Genomic DNA, 20,603 nt, shown 5'->3' on the forward strand with positions numbered 1-20,603 from the left:
TTCTCTCACAAGTGTACAGTGGATTTTCCAGAGGGTACACGATGTGTGATGATGCCGTTGCTCCAACAGCCTGTTGAATGTGAACTTGTGGGCTGTTGTGATTTAAAATTTCTGTTTTAATTTCCAATAGGGGAAATATTGGTAGATGTGAGCTACCCAGACTAAAGCTTTGGGGGTCCTCACTAATTCTCTTCTTTCTCTCTTTCTTTCTTTGGTTGCACCGGGTCTTAGTTGCAGCATGCAGGATCTTTAGTTGCACCATGCGAACTCTTAGTTGCGGCATGTGGGATCTGGTTCCCTGACCAGGGATAGAACCTGGGCCCCCTGCACTGGGAGTATGGACTCTTAGCCACTGGACCACCTAGAAAGTCCCTTAATCCTTAAGCACACAAGAGAGTCCTGAGATGAAAAAGCTTGAGAACTGCTGGTCTAGTCCAGGATTCCACCACATCCACATGCCACGTGCCTTGGTGACACTGAGCTTGGAGCACCGTGACGCACTCGCTGTGTCTTACACACGCTGCACCCCAGGGCACCTCCCCTCTACCATGCCCAGTAAGCCCCCGTGAACCGCATTGAGCACACGCACTCCGGGGTACCAGGTGGGCCAGGCGAATTCCGAGGCAAACCCTCCCCAACTCCCGGTTTCAGCCCAGGCTTACTCGAAGTAGAAGAATTTCAGCTGGTAGAAGAGGCGGAGCTCAGCTTTGCAGTTGGTGGGCCGGGCCATCTCCCACTCACAGGTGGAGATGTTGATGTAGTCGGAGAAGCAGGTGGGCCCCTGCACGACCCTCACGCTCCCTGGGGAGACACAGGAGACCTCTGAGCAGCTGGAGCCTGACGACCAAGAGGGATGGGTTGGAAACCAGCCCAAAGAGACCAAGGGGCCCATCACAAAACAACAAAACCACTGTCCGAGGCACGGTCCTCACAATGCAGGGGCCAGGAATGGGGCTCTGTGAGCTTCCCAGCTGGCACTGGGGTGATGCCTGCAGCTGAAGAAATACCCTTGGGTACAGGGTCCATCAGCGGAGACAGACCAAGTGCACCTCTATAGTATGCAAATGCAACTACCTGCCCTTGGCCGAATTAAAGGAAAAATATGTCAGTCTACGGGTAGCTATCTCACCATCACAGGCATCTATCCCACGGCGTGAGCCTGGTGCATAAACAATCAATACTGTAAAGGTTTGCTGAATGAAGGAAGGAATGAATGAATGAGAGATGGTGACTTACCACAGCCTGCCGCCCACACCAGGATCAGACAGCCCACCGAAAACGTGAGCCCAGAGGGAAGCCACCCCATTGGGAGATCCTACAGCGCCTGCTGGGAGCAAGTGAGCCCGTTAGCGCTGATTCATGATTCCCACGGCCCCCATCATGCCGAGCCCAGCTTTCAGAGCTCACCTCCAGATACAGCCCTCCCCCTATGCCGCATGCCCCCTCCACCCGGCCCCGCCTCCCTCTCCGCCAGGCCTGCACCTGCCCCTCTGCACACCTTTACTTCCTGCTGCTCTTCAAACATACCACGGATTCACTCTCACCCCCGTGCCTCTCCTCTCCCTGTCCTCACTGATACTCTCTCAGTCTCTGTCTCTGTCTTCTCTCTCATTTGTTCATCTTATTCATCCATCTATTCATAATGAATAAATGGCCCCTTAATACTCCAGTGTTTATTAAGAAAAACAAGGACAGCCGCCGACATAGCTACAACACAACCATCCAAACCAGGAAATTAACACGGATGCATTACTGCCAGCTAATGCACAGACCCTGTTTCCCTTTTGCTAATTGCCACAGCAATGCTCTTTATAAGTCCAGGATCTGGTCCAGAATCATGCATTGCATCTGATGATCATGCCATCCCAGTGCCCAGGTCTTGGCGTCTAAATACTATTCTCGACTGACAGGAACCAGGGCTCCTCGGAGAAACAGCTGACTCCAGGAGCAGGGAAAGTACAAGAAAAGCCTGGAATTCTTCTTGTGCCAGAAAGTAAGGAAGTACTCCACGAATGATGGGGACCGCTTGAAAAGACATAGGAGCCAGCTAGGATGGATGCCCACTGGCCCAAACGGGCACAATTAGAACCTCACAATGAATATTATAGTAACCAGCCGTAACCCTTAGAGTTAAAATAGGGGTGCAGGAGTCTACGGCGATAAAGATGAGTAAGTGGGGGGAAGGGACAGCTCTATTTCACCACAGCAGGCTCCAAGTATCTCCCCACAAACTCACATGAATTAACTTTACATAATTCACATACAATACTTGATATATGTAATTGTATAGAACCTTATATACAGAAACCTGGCAGATACCACCTTAACCAAATGGTCAGTGTCGACATGGCCAGGAATGGGACAAACCAAGGTCATGAGCTTTCTGAAAACAATGCCCTTGGAAGAACACAGTATCACTTCCCTGGGGTCCCTGCCCCCAGGGTACAAATCACATGGAAACATCAGACAAGCCTACACTGAGGGGCAGTCTATGCAGGAAGCGGCCTAGACGCTTCCAAAAGTGCCCTGGGGGCAAAAGGCAAGGAGAATGGGAGATGTTCTCCTTTCAGCTGTGTGTCTGTCATCCCGAGAGCCTTGCTTGTCTTGTGCACGGCCAGTCTCCTAGTACCTACGGCAACGCCTGGCACGCAGCACGCGCTCAGGCAAGTCTGTCGAATAAATTCACTTTGGACATGATGTGGGGCCGCTGATGGGCTCAGCACGGGGCTGGAAAGCTCTCCCTAGGGGGAGACTTGGTATCCACTCAAAGTCTCAACTGGCCTTCCTGGCAGAGCCACAGTGAAGACCAAGGAAGGAGGGGTGGGGGTGGGGTTTGGAAAACAGTGATGCTGGTTTCCTCTGCCAAGTCCCAGCAACCTTCCTTCTTGTGAGTTCACAGACATCCACAGCATCCTGTGGCAGAGATGTCAAAGGGGTCACTCTAGCCCCAAATTCGAAGAAAGAGAAACAGAGAGGTCAAGACACGTGTCCAAGGTCACACAGCAGAAAGGCTACCGTGGTAAAGTGCTTTAAAAAGGTGTGGGGGAGTGAAGCAACCCCCCCAGGGTAGATTAAATCATGACATCTACAGCGGTCAGGGTGTTATCTTTGATCTGTTTTGGAAGGCACATCCAGACGTATGCATGTGCACACACACACCCACACACGCACACTGACTGGTTTCACAGGGATGGCAGGTGCTGCATCTCAGGAGAAACCGCGGCACAGATGTGGTGGCGACAAGGCCTCTCTGAACGTCACAGGGAACGAAGGACGAAGGTGCAGAGAAGCAAAGGAATTAAAAAGAATAATTACCAAATGATCAGGGTGTAAGACACATGGCAAAAGGAAATAATTTCAAGTCCACACCCTGACATGTAGGGGTTGGCGGGGGTCTTGGGGTCACCTGCCCAGCCCAAGTGGCAACCTGAACAGGGGTGCCTGCCGAGATCCCATCTCTGACATGTTGCCATCCAGTTTCTGCTTGTACTCTTTCCATGGATGGGGTGGTCACCCCTAGGTCATTTTTGAGCAGAGCCTGACTATTGGAAACAGCTCCCTTATGCTGAACCAAGCATTTGTGTAGACAAAGTCCTGCTTATTAAGTACTCACATGTGCTTGACCTTTTGCCATGTGCACTAGAGTTATTACCTTATTGACTCTGCCCAAGAACCCTGCAAGATGGGTTGTTATTTCCACTTTCTTCCTAAGGGAACCGAGGCCAGAGAGATCAAATAACTTGCCCATCGGGTCCCACAGCTGGCGAGAGGGCAGGGCCAGAGTCAGAATCCAGGTCTGCTGGCTTCTGAGACCAAGGTACCTTTCAATATACCAACTCCAGTTTCTCCTAGAACCACAGACTGAACCCAACAAGATGGAATGAAATGGGCCAGGAAGAGTTGGTCAACCTGCTTCCTTCTAAACATTTTACATCGATTAATTCAATAATCAAAACAGCTCTTCTAGGGCTTCCCTGGTGGCGCAGTGGTTGAGAGTCCGCCTGCCAGTGTAGGGGATACGGGTTCGTGCCCCGGTCCGGGAACATCCCACATGCCGCGGAGCGGCTGGGCCCGTGAGCCATGGCCGCTGAGCCTGCGCGTCCGGAGCCTGTGCTCCGCAACGGGAGAGGCCACAACAGTGAGAGGCCCACGTACCTCAAAAACAAAAAAAACCCCAGCCAGCTCTTCTAGCATACAATATTTACCAAAATATTTAAACATGCCAAGTTTCTTTCTAAACATTTTACATACAATAATTCAATATTTAAAACAGCCCTCTTCAGTAAGTACTAGTATTTTTTCCCATTTTTAGAGGAGGAAATCAAGGCTCAGGAAAGTTAAGTGACTTGTCTGAGGTTACAGAGAGGTGATAGTCCTGGGGGGCAGTCGGGCTCCAGAGCCTTGGCTCTTAACCAGCATCTGTGTTTAGACCCCAGAGTTCTCTATGTTTTGGAGGTCCCTGGCCCATCTGAACCTCGGATGCAAACTCCAAGCTCTGTTTCCAGAAAAGTGCACACATTCAATTTTGCATTCCGTCTTAGCGGTTCAGACACAACGGCTCCTTGAGCTTACTGAAGCCCAAGTAAGGACTCCAGGTCAAAGCCCCACCCGCCCCCCAGGCAATAAGCAGTTTTTGAGGGTCTTTGAATAGGGTCGTGGCAAGGTTTCTCCAAGACCCAGTCTGGGGCTGGGGAGAACGCTGAAACGAGGGGGAGCCGGCGGGGTGGGGGGCAGTTAGCAGTTGCTACAAACGCGAGTCTCTTCTCCATGATGAAACCAGAGTCATTTTCAAATTGGAAACCAGGCCATGATCTGTCTGTTCACTTCACTGGCCTCTGGCCTCTGGTGAAAGATGTCTTCACCCCGGGGTCGGGGTGGGGGGGGGGAGCACAGAGCCCCAGGGGTCCACAGCCCATCCAAGAGCAGCATCTCTGGGTCAGAATCAAATCCAAGCCCCGGAATGAAAGCAGCCAATCGAAAAGGCTACATGCCGCTTGATTCCCTTTATGTAACATTCTTGAGATGATCAGACTATGGAAGTGGTGAATAGATTCGTGGTTGCCCGCACGGGTCGGGGGGGGGGCAGCAGGGTGGGAGGGAGGCACGGCTATAAAAGGGCAACACAGGGATCCTTGCGATGATAGGACTGTTCTGTATCTCACTGCAGTGGTGGAGACAAAAACTGTACACGTGATACAGTTAAATTAATAAGAAGCAAGCTAACAAAACGAATAAAAATAACATGTGCGTGCGTGTGCAAACACGCAAACACACACGCAAACGAGTACCAGTAAAACGGAGGCAATCTGAGGAAGATCGGTGGTTTCTATCAATGTCGATACCTTGGCTGTGATACCGAACTATAGTTTTGTAAGATGTTACCCTTGGGGGAAACAGAGTAGAGGGGATCTCTCTGTATTATTTCTTACAACTGCGTGGATTAATCCTTACAACAATTACCATAAAATAAGAAGTTTAAGAAAATGCAAAAAAAAAAACCAACCCAAACCACCCAAGCCCCTCTGATGATCTGGCCCCCGGAGACCCCACTACCATCCCCTCCTATTCCCTCCCTCGTGCTCCCTCCCCCACGAGCCTTCTGTCCCACTGGCCTTCTGACACACCCCTGTCCCTTTCCTCCCTCGCACCCTTTACACCCGGAAACACCGTCCAGCGAGGGCACCCTCTGTTACTTCTCATCACGGCACCCGGTTTATTTCTGTCATACACTTATCACCATCTCTCATCATATCTCTGAGGTTATACAGGAGAATGTTTATTTTATTTCAGTAGGTAGATGGCAAAGATAGAAAGATTTGACTGCAGAAATGTTTTGAACTTCCCCAGATCAAAACACACCGTAAAGAAAAAAAGCAAGCAAGCAAAAGATTAGCAGAAAGTGGCAATCTACGTTACAGAAAGTGAAGGGCCTTAACATATAAAGTGGTCTTACAAATCAGCATGACAAACATTCCTTTAAGTGAAATAGCCATGGTCATTGCTTTGTCCCCTGTGCCTAAACAGTGCCTGACATGTACACAGTATGTGCTCATGAAACATCTATTAAATCAATGATTGGTTAAAATTCAACAACAATGAATACAATAATCTGTTTTTAAACATGGAGTACGTACCAAGCCTTTGCCCCTAATAACTGTCATTCATGTACAGTACTTATTACGTGCCAGGCGTGGTTCTAAGTGCTTATAATATATTAAGCAATTTAGTTCTCACAACTTTATGAAGTAGATGCCATTAAAGTCCCCATTTTAGGGTTTGCCTGGTGGCACAGTGGTTAAGAATCCGCCTGCCAATGCAGGGGACACGGGTTCCGAGCCCCTGGCCCGGGAAGATCACACATGCTGCGGAGCAACTCGGCCCGTGCGCCACAACTACTGAGCCTGCGCTCTAGAGCCCGTGCTCCACAACAAGAGAAGCCACCGCAACGGTAAGGCCGCGCACCGCAACGAAGAGTAGCCCCCACTCACCGCAACTAGAGAAAGCCTGCGCGCAGCAACGAAGACCCAACGCAGCCAAAAATAAAAAAATAATTAAAAAAAAAAAAATCCGGGCTCCCCTGGTGGCGCAGTGGTTGAGAGTCCGCCTGCCAGTGCAGGGGACACGGGTTTGTGCCCCGGCCCGGGAAGACCCCACATGCCGCGGAGCGGCTGGGCCCGTGAGCCATGGCCACTGGGCCTGCGCGTCCGGAGCCTGTGCTCTGCAACGGGAGAGGCCACAACAGTGAGAGGCCCGCGTACCGCAAAAAAAAAAAAAAAAAAAAAAAAATCCTCATTTTAATGATGAGGAGATGAAGGCACGGAGAGGCCAGAGCACTCGTTTGTGGTCACAGAGCCAGGATTTGAACCCAGGCAATCTCACTCTAGAATCCACGCACCACTGCCTCTCAGAATGTCGTCCCTGCAGCCCTGGCATGTGGTGTTATTAGTCCGATTGGCCAAAGAGGAAACTTGAGGCCTACAGAGGGCAAGTGACAAAGCCAAGTTCATGGAGTGAGGAAGGAGCAGAGTGGGTGAAAGCCTGACCAAGAAAAGAGCAGAAGCAGACAGAGTGGGAAAACACTCCTGCTGACCGGGAAACACACTTAACTCACTCTTTTTATTTGCGGGGAGATGAGTGGCGAGTCTTGAAATGTCAGAAGCCAGCAGCGGCACAGAAGTGACCCAGCGGGGCTCTTCCTGAAGCCAGTGGGGTGTGCAGGCCTCCGGGTCCTCTCCCCTCTCTTGGCTGCAAACCGACGTGGAGGGAGTGGGAGGCTGGATCAGCAGACAGGATGCAGCCGATCCTCTGACAAGAGGCATGTGGATAGGAAGCCCGGGACAGCAGGCGCTGCGGGTGACCTCCCTCTGGAGCCGCTGACCCCTGAAACTCCACAATCTTACGCTGGCCTGAAGCGTCTGCTGAGCTGGTCTGGCAAGGGGGGTAGGGATACACTTCTCCACGGGTCAGCAGCCTTCCCAGAACTGCCGTCCAGCTAGGGTTCCCAGAAGCGAAAGCCACATCACCAGCCCCACCCAGGATAGTGAGGAAGTCCGGCCAGGGCCCCAAAATGGCCTGGGCTCTGCCTGCCTGCCCCACCCCCAGCCCAGAGAGTGGAGGGGAGGGGCGGCAGCAGCAAGAACCAGACACCTCGGCCAAAGAGCCCACCAGGCTCCCCCCGCGCCTACTGTGTGTTTCGGGTCCTCACCCCCTCGCTGGGGCCCCATGTATTCTTGCTGCAGGTGTTTTCTCAGCACCTACTGCGTGCCAGCTACTACAGATGTGGAAAAGGCCATTCATTTATTCAGTCGTGCCTTTTTTCCTTCTTTCCCTTAACAAATATTTGAGCGAGGAGAGAAGCTACTGGAGGATTTGGGGCACAGAGGTGAGACTTCAAAGGCTCCCTCTGGCCTCTGGGGTCAAGGGCAGAAGCAGGGACCCATGAGGAGGCCACTGGACTAGCCCAGGCACCAGGTACCAGGTGCACCAGGGTTGTAGGGAAGAAGAGGTAAGAAGAGGTTAAATTCTAGATCTGCTGTGAAGGTAGAGTCAACAGGCTTTGCTGACAGAATGGAGTTCGGGGGCTGCGTCAGAGAAAAGGGGACAAGTAGGGGTCAAGAATGACTCTGAGGCTTTCGGCCGGAGCCACTGAAAGGATGGGGGTGCCACCCACCAAGATGGAGTGGGCTGTGGGAAGGACCAGCGTGAGGTCAGGCATCATCAGATACGCAAGAGGCTGTTGAGGACATGAGGAGGGGTGAGGAAGGGCCACCTGGTCCTACAGGGTTGGTGGGGGGCCAGGGGGCAGGTAAATGAACAAGAATCCTCCAGGGGAGGGACGGCGGCATGTGGAGAGGAAGGAAGAATGTCCCCCAGAAGGCATGGTGGGCTCCGTGAGGGCAGGGGACGTGCTCCATCTTCTGGAAGCAGAACGCCTAGCCAGTGCCCCACACAGGGCAGGTACTCGATAAATGAGCTTATGTACTTTACTTTATTCTGACTTTTACACTTATACAGTGCTTCCTTCATGCCAGGTACTGTTCTAGGATGCTTTAAGACCCCGTATGAGATGAGTACAATTATTAAACCCATTTTACAGATTCTGAAGGATCCTAAGATAGGGAGGACGCGGCCCATCTCCCATCCTACAAGACAGGCCCTTGGCTGCAGTGAGGGGTAGGGGTCATAGGGGATGAGAGCAGTGCAGTCAGAAGGGCCGGAAGACAACACTGTCTACCAGGGGTGGTAAGCGATTCAGACTCCTTCCTCAGGGCAGTAGGGAGCCACTGAAGGCTATTGGGCAGGAGAGGAGCTGCTTTCCAGAAAGCCCACTCTGACCTGCGTGTGGAGAACGAGTGCAGGAGTAGCTGACAGAAGAGGCGGTGCCGCTCGACCTGCAGAAGAGAAGCCAGGCTCTAGCTCTGTTTGGGAGGTAGACGTGGCAGAACTTGGTGATGACTGGTGGCTGGGAGCTGGGAGCAGGGAGGTGGCCTTGGGCTGGAGCACGGGCGGATGGACAGTGGCGGGTGCCGGGAAAGGCATGGCCTTGCTGCGGAAGACCATGCACTTCACCATACTGTGGACCTGGTGAGTCCAAGTAGGCGACGGGCCCCAAGAGGCATCCAGGAGGCAGTATGTCCTAGCGGCCTGGAGCTCAGAAGGAAGGCTCACGCTAGAGACCGGTTTGCAGGTCATCAGCTGTGGCTGAAGCCCGCGGGAGCTTGCAGAGTGAGAGACACAGCCTTGTCTGAGAGGGGAGGGAGGGGGCTGGAGACCGTGAACCTCCTTCGTGGGATTCGGCTGGGCCAGAGCCCCAAGGTGGTGCACCATCTCCGGGACAGGCTGGCATCCTGTGCTAACAGCCACCTTATGGCAATGTGGACGCTCACGTTGGCTGCGGACACATTAAGTCCAAATGTCCACGGGAGGGGCAGCCGGGTGACTCCATCTAGGATCCTGGAAGCCACGCCCATCCTCAGAAGGTACCAGTGCCCCCAGGGAGGAGGCTGCGCCTGAGGACCTGAGTGCAGACGTCACCTGCTCAGGACCAGCGGCCAGCCTCCCTCACTCTGCAAGCCCTTCTTCTGCTTTATTTCTCTTCCTGGCACTTACTCCTCACTGCCTATCACACACGCATGTGTCCTGTGCACAGTCCAAATCCCCCAGAGAACACCAGCTCCTACAGGCTGTGCCCACCCTGTTCACTGCTATAGCCCTACAGCCTAGCACAGCGCCTGGCACACAGTAGCCGGGGTGGGGGGTCCATAGATATTTGCTGAATGGAAGAATAAATGCACACACTCCCCCTGGCTGTGTGCAGTGCGGCCTGGCCAGCCATCCCTGTTGGAGGCAGGGATACAGCTCCCAGAGCTGGCATTTTCTGCCTCTTACTGCTGGATAAACACTCACCAATTCTGGCTCAGAGTCTCCTCTGAGCCCAAGGCAGGCACCACACCGATCTTGGCCACCCCAAGAGGGGAGGGGGGAGCTGATCTCCAGTGAGCTGGTAATTGGGGCGTTACCCTGATTACTGCTCATTGCCCTGATACACAGATACAAGATGTCCCGGCCCCAAGATGCTGATTAGAGTTTGGCTGTCTTAGTGACAGTCACGGCTCCCAGTTCGCCTTCTTACTGAGGTCACCAGAAGTCACCATGATTGCCCCCAATTCCTTGAGTCTTTAGAGACCATGCCCTGGGCCCTTCTGCCCATAGGTTCCACCCTTCCCCAACTGAGGAACATGGAAGGTGCAATTATTATCATTTCCTTTGTAGACATGGGGAAACTGAGGCCCAGAGAGGTCCAGGAACCTGCCTAAGGATGCACAGCTAGTAAGAGGTGGGCCTGGGAATTGAACCCAGATCTTTTGATTCTGGAGTCACAGTACAGCACCTGGCATGGAGGAAGCAGCCGTAAATTCACTCCTTTTATACACCTCTCTGTTTGCTCCTCCCAGCAAGCCCCGTGTGGAAGATGTGGTTAAACATTACCTGCACAGAGGAGGAAATTGATGCTCAGGGGAATTCAGAAATAGTCTCAAGGTAACGAGGCAGGAAGTGATGAACTAGAACTTGGCCTCCACCACGACCACTGTTTGCCCAGTCCTCACAGGGAGCATGTCTCAACAGGGACCAGGACTTTGGTCCCTGGGCAAACACAAAGCAGTCAGCACAGATAAGAGCTCCCTGTTCATGGTCTGTCTGCAGACAGGCGGGGGTTGGGATGGGGCTGTCCCTCGAGTTCTTTCTGTCGTCTCATACTTTATCATTCTTGGCACGGTCAGGGACACACAGATGTGTGGGGACACCCACATGGGCAGGGACCCCAGAGCATCTAAGATGCAGAAGCGTAACTCTGAGCCTAAGTGCGTGGACTCTGCACTGACTGGCTGGGAGACCTTGACACACTGTGGTCCTCTCAGAGCCTCGGTCTCCTTATCTGTGAAATGAGAGCTGAACCACTTGCCTCCTGGGGCGGTTGAGGGGAGGCAAAGAGACCATGGCTGGCATAGCTGGGTAGAAGAGGCTTAGGGCAGTGCTGATGGAGCAGGCAGCAAAAGCTCGTCTCCAAACGCCAAGTACAGACCCTGAGTACATGACAGCTGCCATGACAGCACAGAAGGGTCTCAGAGTACAAGCTGAGTATAGGAAGCTGGGCTTGAAAGGGCGATACTCATTCCATTTATATGAAGTCCAAAAGGACACAAACCAATCTTGGGGTTAGTGGTCAGGAAAGTGTCCTGGGGAGGGTGGGGCGGGAGAGAATCTTCTGGGGGGCGAGTCATGCTTTGTTTCCTGATCAGGTTATACACGCTTGTGTTTACTTTGTGAAGCCGGGCACTTGTCTGCATGCACATTGCAATAAAAAGAAAAAGAAAAATACGATGGGTGAGAGGGAAGGGAATAGAGCAGAGGGTGCACGAGGCTACTGGGCTTTGTCATCGAAGGTCTCAGAACAGCCAGTTCTCAGAGCTGGTGGATCCCCAAAGACCCCAGAGTCCAAGTCAGCTAACACTTCAAGTTCCCCTAGGCCTTTGCCACGGGGCCATCAACCCTCTAGTTGCCTGCTTCCAGCAATGGGGCGCTCACTCTCTCCGGGGGCGGTTCCCAGCTCCCAGCCACCTCTCACGGCCACGGAGGGTCATCTCCCCCAACGTCAACCAAATATCTAAGAGAATGCAGATGCATGACCTCAGTGAGTAGAGAGGGGGCAGGTGGCGAGCACAGGTCCAGTCCTAACAGGCACCCGCCACTCTGCTTTGCACCATGTAAATGAAGACCTAGGGGTCACTAGGGTGCTCGATTTTTCACAAGAAGCTAGAAACCCAGATTTGTATGTATATTACCCTGGTTTTTAAATGCTCAATTTTTAAAAACCACACCCCACATTTGTGGTCCCTCTGTGGCTTACAACCACCAGGTAATGTCCTCCTGGGTGAGTGGGTGTCCTGAGACACCAGAAGACCCCCAATGAGAGGAAAGAAGCAACAGGTGAGACCCCTCCCCCGCACCTTCCCTAAGCTCCCTAAGCTCTGGCACCCCCAAACGTTCCTTCCTTCTGTCCCCGTGGGATGCGGTGTTATGGTGATGAGAGGGAGCAAGGCTGGAGGCACGCCATCACCGCCTGCCCTCCTGTGGCCGAGCAGTATCATTTGTCAGTGAGGAGTTCCAAAATTTTGCAAAAGCCCCATTGCTTTCCTCCTCAGGGGGTGCAGACGAGGGGATCAAAGAGCAGTCCTTACACCCCCCCAGCCCTGCCCCACCCTCCCCATATGAGCCACAGACTCCCCACTTCCCTTGGGCTGTTTCCTCTGCCTCTCAGTGCCCTCCTCCTACGCCACCCTCTCAGGATGTTCCTGAGCAAACGCTACTCTTTCCTCCCCCCACCTCCCAGCCCTGCCTGTCCCTCTGTCCAAACATCATTTCCATGCTCATAAAGAGTGAGCCGTTCGCATCATTTTGCTCCATTTCCAGACTGAAAGTCCTCCAGGCCAGGGACTGTGTCTCATGCACGTCTCCTCGCGAACGCAGAGGCAGCCAACCAATGATGGCGAAACGGAAGTCGCTGGCTGCCTCATTGTGGATGTGTTCCTTCCTCCAGGCCTTTGTACATGCCATTCTCACTGCCTAGAATGCCGGCCAGTGTTTACACCCAACGACTAGTATGAGTACAGGGATGTTTACAATGCCTTTCATATTCACTATGTGTTGTTATTTTCACAAAAACCCTAGAGAGGGGCAAAGCGAGTCATATCCCCATGTTATGGTTTAGGAAATTGAGGCCCAAAGAGGGAAAATGACTTGCCCAAGATCACTGAGCAAGTGGGTTGCAGAGCTGAGACTAAAATGCAAGTTTCTTTTTTGTTTTTTTTTTAAACTCATGCGGCTACCAGATTGGGGTCAAAGAAAAGTCCTTCGACGTTAGAGGGGAAGAAAAGAAAATAAAGAATTGGAAAATTAGTCAGGAAAAATGCAAATAAAGATAACAGGTATACGATATTAATACTGAATAAAATGGAATTTAAGGCATCAAAGTATTAAAAGAAAGGTAGCTGTTTTATACTGATAAAAGGAGCAGCTCACCAAGAAGGTATAAAAATCATGAGCCCTCTTCTACTCGTATTGTATTTTGTTTATAAGCACCTAACAACATACCTACGAAAACGAAGCAAAAAACTGAGAGGAGGCCAGAGAAAAATGAACAGATCCTCTATCATAGTGGGAGATATATCAGGTAGAGAAAACTACATAAAAACAGAGAAAATATAAATGGTATAATTAGTAAGCGTGAACAAAATATATTTCTAGAACTTTAACCCAACAAAAACACACATCCTTTCAAATGCAAGAGGAACAAACAGAAAAAAAATGGACCAGAAAATCCTACAAAGACGATCTCGACAAATTCTCCATCACTGATATCATAGAATCTACAAATGTTGACCATTATGCAATACATTCAGAAATCAACAATCAAAAGATAACTTAAAATATTCCATCTACCTTAAAAAAATTATAACGCACATAACACTTTTAATCAAAAGGGAAATAATAAACTCTAATAGTTAGCAGTGAATGACACTGTGTAACGAGACCTGTGGAATGAAGCCATAGCAGTACTCAGAGAAAAAATTATAGCCTGCAGTTGACTTACTAGAAAACAAGAAAGACTGAGAACAACTGTTAGCCTCAAACAAGGAACCTCAGAATGGAAGAAACCTTAACTGACAGCAGCTCGTGTAGAGGAGAGAACTGGAGGGTTTAGCTGACAAGTTCAATAGCAGCCCCAACTGGGGTGTGGCCACTACAAAGTATGATTGCAGGTGGTATCAACAGAGGTATGGACTCCAGATCCAAGGAGGTGAGAGTCTCCCTCCTCTCTGACTGGGCAGGCTTTGGGGGAGGCAATGGTTTCTATGTGGGACTCTGACCAATTAGATCATGCCCAAAGCCAGACTGAAGAGGAAGAATGACTGAATGAATTATGGCTGTGTCATCTGAATAAGAGAATCACTGCGCTGGGATGGAAGAGGATGCTTACTAACTCCAAGGGGTAGAACCAAAGCCAGAAAGCAAAAGTTCCTGGAAAGCTAATTTGGCTAAATCCCAGGAAAGATATTCTCCCAGTTAGAGCTGTCCAACAGTAGAATCTGGTTTCTAGAAGGTCTACTCCCCATAAGCAAGACTGTTGGGAAGCTGAGGGTCTGCGGGCTTGGAGGGCAGAGATCTGGCGTCCCTCCTCTCTGGAGAAGTTCCTCTTAAAAAGACAAAACACTCTCTTGGCTGCTTCAGGAAACCCTCAGGCCTTCCGCAGTTCACCAAAACAGCTCTTGGTGACTGTGCTCCCTTATTTCTAACCTAGAAACCTACTTCTTTTAAACTCTGCTCCTTGGGCTGGATGGCTCAGAATAGTAGTTAAGTGCATAGGCTTCCAGCCCTGGATTTGAATCCAGATTCTGCTCCTTCCAAGTTGTATCACCGAGTAAGTCTCTTCCCTGAGCCTCAGTTTCCTCCCCAGGGAACTGGGGAGGCACCGACGCATCTACCTGCCTCCACCACCCTAAGCCCCACCACGCCCCCTCTGCTTTAGGGTGTCTGCCATGCTGGGAAGATGCTCATCGGTAAAATAATCTGTAAAATGATCTGGGCAATGACTGGATCACCTGTGACGTCAGTCCTGGCCTGACCACGTGCACAGGGCTGCTGGGCAGATCGATGGGAGGTGAGCAGTTCCCACCTCGTAGAGTTACTGTACAAGTTGAGTGAGACAATGCAGGGCTCTGGCTGCTATTGGCCTGCCTGACCTCTCTCCCCAGGCCTCTTCAACTTGCTTCAACTCCAGCCAACCACATCAGCTTCCTCAGGGCCTTTGCACTTGCTGTTCCTTCTGCTGGGATCACTCTTTCCCCAGATATCCACGTGTCTATGTCAGGTCTTAGCTCAAAAGTCACCTCCAGGGCTTCCCTGGTGGCGCAGTGGTTGAGAGTCCGCCTGCCGATACAGGGGACACGGGTTCGTGCCCCGGTCCGGGAAGATCCCACATGCTGCAGAGCCATGGCCGCTGAGCCTGCGCGTCCGGAGCCTGTGCTCCGCAACGGGAGAGGCCACAACAGTGAGAGGCCCGCGTACCACAAAAAAAAAACACAAAAAAGTCACCTCCACCACTAGATGGTCAGCTCCATGAGGGCCCTTGTTGCTGCATCAGTCACTGCTGTGTCCCCAGCCCCAGCAAGCTCGCTGAGTTGAGTATAAGCAGCAACCCCCATGCTGGCGCTCAAGACATGTGCGCGCCTGTCACTTTCAGCTTCGCAAACTGGCTCTGCAGGCCGGAGGCTGTTAGTCCCTTCACAGTCCTGTTGCTTAGAACACCTCCTCCCTCTCAGAAAAGCCGTCCCACCAAACCCTCGAGGGCCAAGCTTCTCTCCCCCTCACCCGGACCCCCCTCCTCCCTCTCTCTCTGGAGGGAGGGGGAGGGGGGACTCAGATGCCAGCCCAGACGGTTAGCATCCCCAGACAGTCGCAGCTCCCAGGCCTGCTTTGGTGAAGACTTGGATTTCTTAAGTGACGTCGAGAAGATGAGGAGTCCCAAGGGGGCCCCAAGAATGAAAATGAGTCAGTCGGAGGCAAACCCGAAACCTCAGAGGCATCACCACTTCTTGGAAAGGCGAAGATGTGTGCATGTAGACAGAACTGTGCACGCAGAGCGGGGGCAAGCAGCAGGCCCGGAAATGTGGCCGGTCGGGCGGACGAGACCTTTCCTAGCATCCTCTCTGGTTCCCTCCACCTGGCCCGCTCCTCCAGGGTCTCTGCCCCTTGTCCTTCTAAATGTCCCTCCTCAGAGAGGCTCCCCCGCCTCCACCCCCACACTGCTTCCAAGCACTGTCACTATGTGACACGATACTGTAGGTGCCTGTCATCCTGGGTGAGATCCTGGGGGCCAGGTGTGTTTCCGAATTCAGGATTACTCAGATTAGAGAAAGGTCATCTTGTATAAAATACCACCCATCAAAACTACCCCTGCCCCCCATGGGGCCCGAGGAGCACACTGTGACCAGTCACATGAACATCTCTGCAGCGAGACACACGAGTCTTCACACCAAGGGGAATAAATAAAGCCTCCAAAGAGCCTCGCATTTAGCTCATGTCAGGTCTTGCTTCCACCTGAGTGATGAGAACGCTTCCGGTTTTCAGAGCTTGTGGATTTCCAATGTTAGATAAGGAGTATAGATCTGTGTATGTTTGTTTGTGTACTGCCTGTTTTCAGAACTAGAAGTCGAACTCCAGGAGAGCAAGGACTTTGTCCAGTGCTCTATCAGTAGCACCTGGCACCTTGCCTGGCACACAAGTACCCAATAAATATCCGAAGAAGAAATGAATGAGGAAGCCAGGCGCTGGATGTGAAGAAGTGACTCTGTCCTGATCGGGGAGAGAAATAGCAATCACGGGGCTGTGGGCAAGGTATCTCCAAAAATCATCTCACGAATACCGCCCCCTCCCCCTCCAAACACCCATTTTACTGACAAGCAAATTGAGGCTCAGAGAGGTTAAGCAACTTCCTCCAGATCCCACAGATAGGAAGAACAGCAAGCTGACATTTGAACCTGGGGCCCCTGTCTTCAAGCCTTCTCTCTGCCTCAGGGTCAGAGAAGCAGAATGACTTGGCTGGAAGCAAAGCAACAGGGGTTACGGCCCATCAGATGCAGGGTCCCCTGGTCTCTCTAGGTCTCTCATCCTCCACTGGGGTTCTCCCATCCACATTCTTGCAAGGGCAAATTCGTACAACATCTAGGCAAGCGTCGGCCTCTCTTCTAGCCGAGCCAAGGGAAATCTGGTCAAACAAGACTGGTATGTCTCCACGGTCCTGAGGAATTGCTCCAAAAGATGTCCCTCTCGGCCACCCCAGCAAAGTGGCACAGTGGGAAAGGACAGAGGTTGGGAAGGAAAGCAGGTTTGAATCCCTCCATCTGTCACTCTTAGATGTGCTCTTAGATGTACGACCTTAGGCAAGGCCGCCGCACACATCTCTGAGTCTTGGTTTCCTCACCTGCAAAATGGGCAGATTAAATGCCATCCAATGGGGTGCATTTATTTACTTAACAAATATATAGTGCTTGCTTCACACTGGGCGCTGTTCTGTATGCTTGGCACTTATGAATTCAGTTCATCATCACTACAAATGGTATAAAGTAGACACTATAATTTCACAGATGGGGAAACTGAAGTCTTGAGAACTTGGCTCCATGAGAAGTGGCAAAGCCAGCATTTGAACCTGTGTGATCTGGCCCCAGAGTCCATGCTCTTAACCTCCAAGCTATATTTCTTGACAGCTAACAACAGACATGGATACTGACTGTGGATATGTTGTGTTGGAAACTGTGCTAAGGAGCTTATAAAACATGATGTCATTAGCACTCACAGAAGCTGAATTTTACAAATGTGAGGAAACGAAGCACCCAGGGGGCCTCTGTCCCTGCCCCACTCCCAGCTGCCATCAAGGGCAGTGGACATTTGATCCCAAACTCTCTCCTCCATCCGGGGGATAGGGATGGGGGGTAGGGGGATAGAGAGAAGGGGGTCCGGGAAAGGGTCTCTCTTCTCATTTCCTTGATACTGCATTTCAGCTCCTCTTCTGAATCTGAACAGCAGGAAATTGTGAATGCCTTCGGGGACAGCATTCCTGCCCCTCCCTCGGCTTTCTGCAACCCTGGGCTTTGCTGTACAAAACACCTCAGTTACTCAGTCACTGTCCAGAATTTGGAAAACCTCAGGTCATCCCAGACCTGCTGGTAACTGGGTGTATTGTAACCAGCGTGACTGGTTAGTGGTTTTCCCTCCCTGCGGCCTTCCCCCAGCCTCCCTCTAGATTTAGCTCCAGAGGTCCGCAGTGGGGCCCAGGAATCTGTATCGTGATTCTTATGGTTCAGGCAAAGGTAAAATACACTGGCCTACACTCCTCCGCATGGCATTCAAGGCCTTTCACAACACTCCCCACCTTTCCATCCAGCACTGGCTTTTCTCCCGCTCCCTGAACGACCTCCTAGCCTTTATCCATGCTGTTCCCACTGTTCAGCATGCTGTTCCCTCTCATTCTACACCTACCAAGCTCCTCTCCTCCTCTCCCAGGGCTGGCTCAGAGGTCCCTGCTCCATGAAGTCCGCCCCACTGACCCATGAAGGTTGATCACCCCCTACCTGCGCTTCCTCCCTTCCTCATAGCTCTCCCCAACCGCCCCCCGAGAGGGAGCTCCTTGAGGGCAAACACCAGTGCGCTGAACAGCCCAGTGAGTGCTAATGAGTGAATGAATGGCTGGGGTAGGTCACCCCCCTTTCTATACCTCAGCATCCTCAGCTGTACTCATGGTGGGGCTAGCTGAGTTCAAGTGGCCTTTGTAGGACTCTGGAAACCCCTGACTGTGGGGGACACCTGGACAAAAGTAAACCTGAGCCTCAGTTTTCCCACTGGACTTAAGGATTTTAATAAAGGCACTGCTGTCCCAGCAAATGCCTGGTGATCCTAAAAGGCCGCCCACAGGGGAGGAGTTGCAGGGGGGCGGGGGTCCTACCTCGCCGCAGAGGGCAAAGCCTGGGATTCAAGCAGGGTAAGTGCTGGCCTGGGGGTGATGTGTGGATCCCAGCAGCAGGCACCGTTTGCTGGTCCCCAGACTGTCCTGATTATAAGAAACATAGATTTTGTTCAAGAGAAGAAGAAGGAGGAGAAGGAGAGGAAGGAGAAGAAGAATCTAGATTCCTGGGTTTACTGAACCTGAATCTCACCAAAAAGAGCCTGAGAAACTGCACCTTAAGCGAATCCCCTGGAGAATTTGTTTATGGGGTAGTTTGACAAATGTTGACATGTGGAGGGCAGTGGGCTCTGGTGCCAGAATGAGTGCGTTGGAATCCTGCTCTGCACTTTTTTTGTGGGCATCACCTTGGGCAAGTCATGTAAGCTGCCTGTGCCTCAGTAGTTCTCATCTGCAAAATGGCCACAATAAACACAAAGCAGCGACCAGAAAGGTTATTTTGAACTTTAACTCAGAATACTTTCAGTGCTCAGGGCAGGCCCGTACAACGTAAGTCCCAGCAAATGATCGCTATTATTGGGCCCATCCAATACTCAAATAAGGACAGCAGAGGTCGAAAGGGCCTTGTTTCACCAGATTCCTCTATCCAAATCCTCACCGACCTCCCGTGCGCGGGGTTGGGGGTGACTGCCCAGAGAAGACGGGGGAGGTTGGTGGCCCAAGACCTGCCTCCCCCCACGCTCACGACGTTCCCAAGCCCCTTCAAGGGGCCGCCCCTCTGACGTGTCGGGGACGGGGCGAGTTTGGGGCGTCCGGGTGTCTGAGCATCAGCCCTAACCTCCCCAGCCCCGCTTCAGGTGCGCTGCGCGGAACGCACGGAGGCTCCGCTGCCCCTCGCGCGAAGAGGAGCCGGCAGGTGAGCAATCCCCACTGGGGATCGGGAAATCCCGGGGTCCCCGCCGCCTGGCGTCCCGCCGGCGGCCCAGCGCTCTGTGGACCGCCGCCGCGTGCCCGGGCCGATCCCCCAGCCTCCCACCCGTGCGCGGGCCCCGGGTCCTACCTGTGTGCTCCTAGTCCAGTCGCCGCTCCAGCGCCGGAGCGGGAAGTGGGAGACACCCCGGGCGGCCGTCCCGGCCTTGGCTGCGTCGGGCGGGGCTTTCCTAGGCCGCCTGCCAAGCCCGCCCAGCTTCCTGCGCCCCGCCCCGCTCCCCGCCCATTGGCCTGTGCCGCCCCTCACCGCCCCGCTCACCCCGCGCTCCTCGGGTCGCCCTCCCGGCAGGGGCGCCGACGGTCACAGCTGAGTCCCTGTCCCGGTCCCCTCCGTCCCCGCAGTCCAAGGGGCTGCCGATCTCTCCCGGAGGCGATCCCAGCGCCCGGGCCCCAAGGCCACTGGAGGTCACACCCCAGCGGGGAGAACTCCGCAGGGCTTCCCCTAGCTCTCAGAATAAAATCCCAGCTCCGGGTGGAGCCTCCGGATTTGGCACCAGCCGGTCCCACCGCCCCTGCCCCTGCCTGTCCTGCTGAGGCCCCTCTCTGCCTCTCTAGACACAGGGGGCAGGTCCGTTAAGGGTTGGGGGGCTGGGCATCTTTAATCCTGCTACTCTTCCCCGACAGCCCAACTTCTGCTGGATGCGGACGTGTGTTCTTCTCTTCAGCAAACGTTTTCTGAGCGCCTTCGATATGCCGGGCTCTATCAAAATGTAGATTGTAAAAAAAAAAAAAAAAAAAAATGTAGATTGTAAAACAACTCTTCAATCAACAGTTAGTACCATCTGGCAGACCCCTTTCTAAGGCCATGCATATATTAACTGACAGCTACCCTGTGAGGGAGCTATACTACTGTCCCCCAGTTTACAGATGGGGAAACTTGCTCAGAATCATGCAGCCGGTGTGGGATTCCAACCCACGCTCCATGGACCACTAATCACTGCACACCGTAAAAGCCCTGTTGGAGCCCAGAAGGTAGGGAAAAACAGTAAATGAACAAAGTATTTCAGGTAACAAGAGATACCAAGAAGAGAGTAAAACAGAGAGAGACTTATCTCCTCCTGGAGGAGGAGACGTTTGAGCTTCTAGCCTGAAGGGG

The 20,603-nt window shown here is 52.5% G+C and overlaps 1 protein-coding gene across 7 annotated transcripts in view; it reads right to left on the minus strand.

The window, feature by feature from the left end:
• IL4R (interleukin 4 receptor) overlaps positions 1-19,650 on the minus strand; it is a 38,406-nt gene extending 18,756 nt beyond the window's left edge. Inside the window, exons 1-4 of one of the 7 annotated variants that reach the window (XM_060285222.2) lie at positions 19,578-19,608; positions 18,560-18,664; positions 1,237-1,324; positions 663-837 (exon numbers count right to left, since the gene is read on the minus strand). In XM_060285222.2, the coding sequence (XP_060141205.1) occupies positions 663-837; positions 1,237-1,306 (245 nt within the window). In that variant the 5' untranslated portion in view covers positions 1,307-1,324; positions 18,560-18,664; positions 19,578-19,608. Of the gene's footprint in view, positions 1-662; positions 838-1,236; positions 1,328-7,111; positions 7,511-18,559; positions 18,665-19,577 lie in introns of those variants that run through there. The other 6 variants (XM_060285224.2, XM_030871564.3, XM_030871561.3 and 3 more) reach the window with 6 other exon arrangements.
• Positions 19,651-20,603: the final 953 nt, after the last annotated feature.

This window comes from Globicephala melas, chromosome 15 (assembly GCF_963455315.2).
Source record: "Globicephala melas chromosome 15, mGloMel1.2, whole genome shotgun sequence".
Lineage (NCBI taxonomy): Eukaryota > Metazoa > Chordata > Mammalia > Artiodactyla > Delphinidae > Globicephala > Globicephala melas.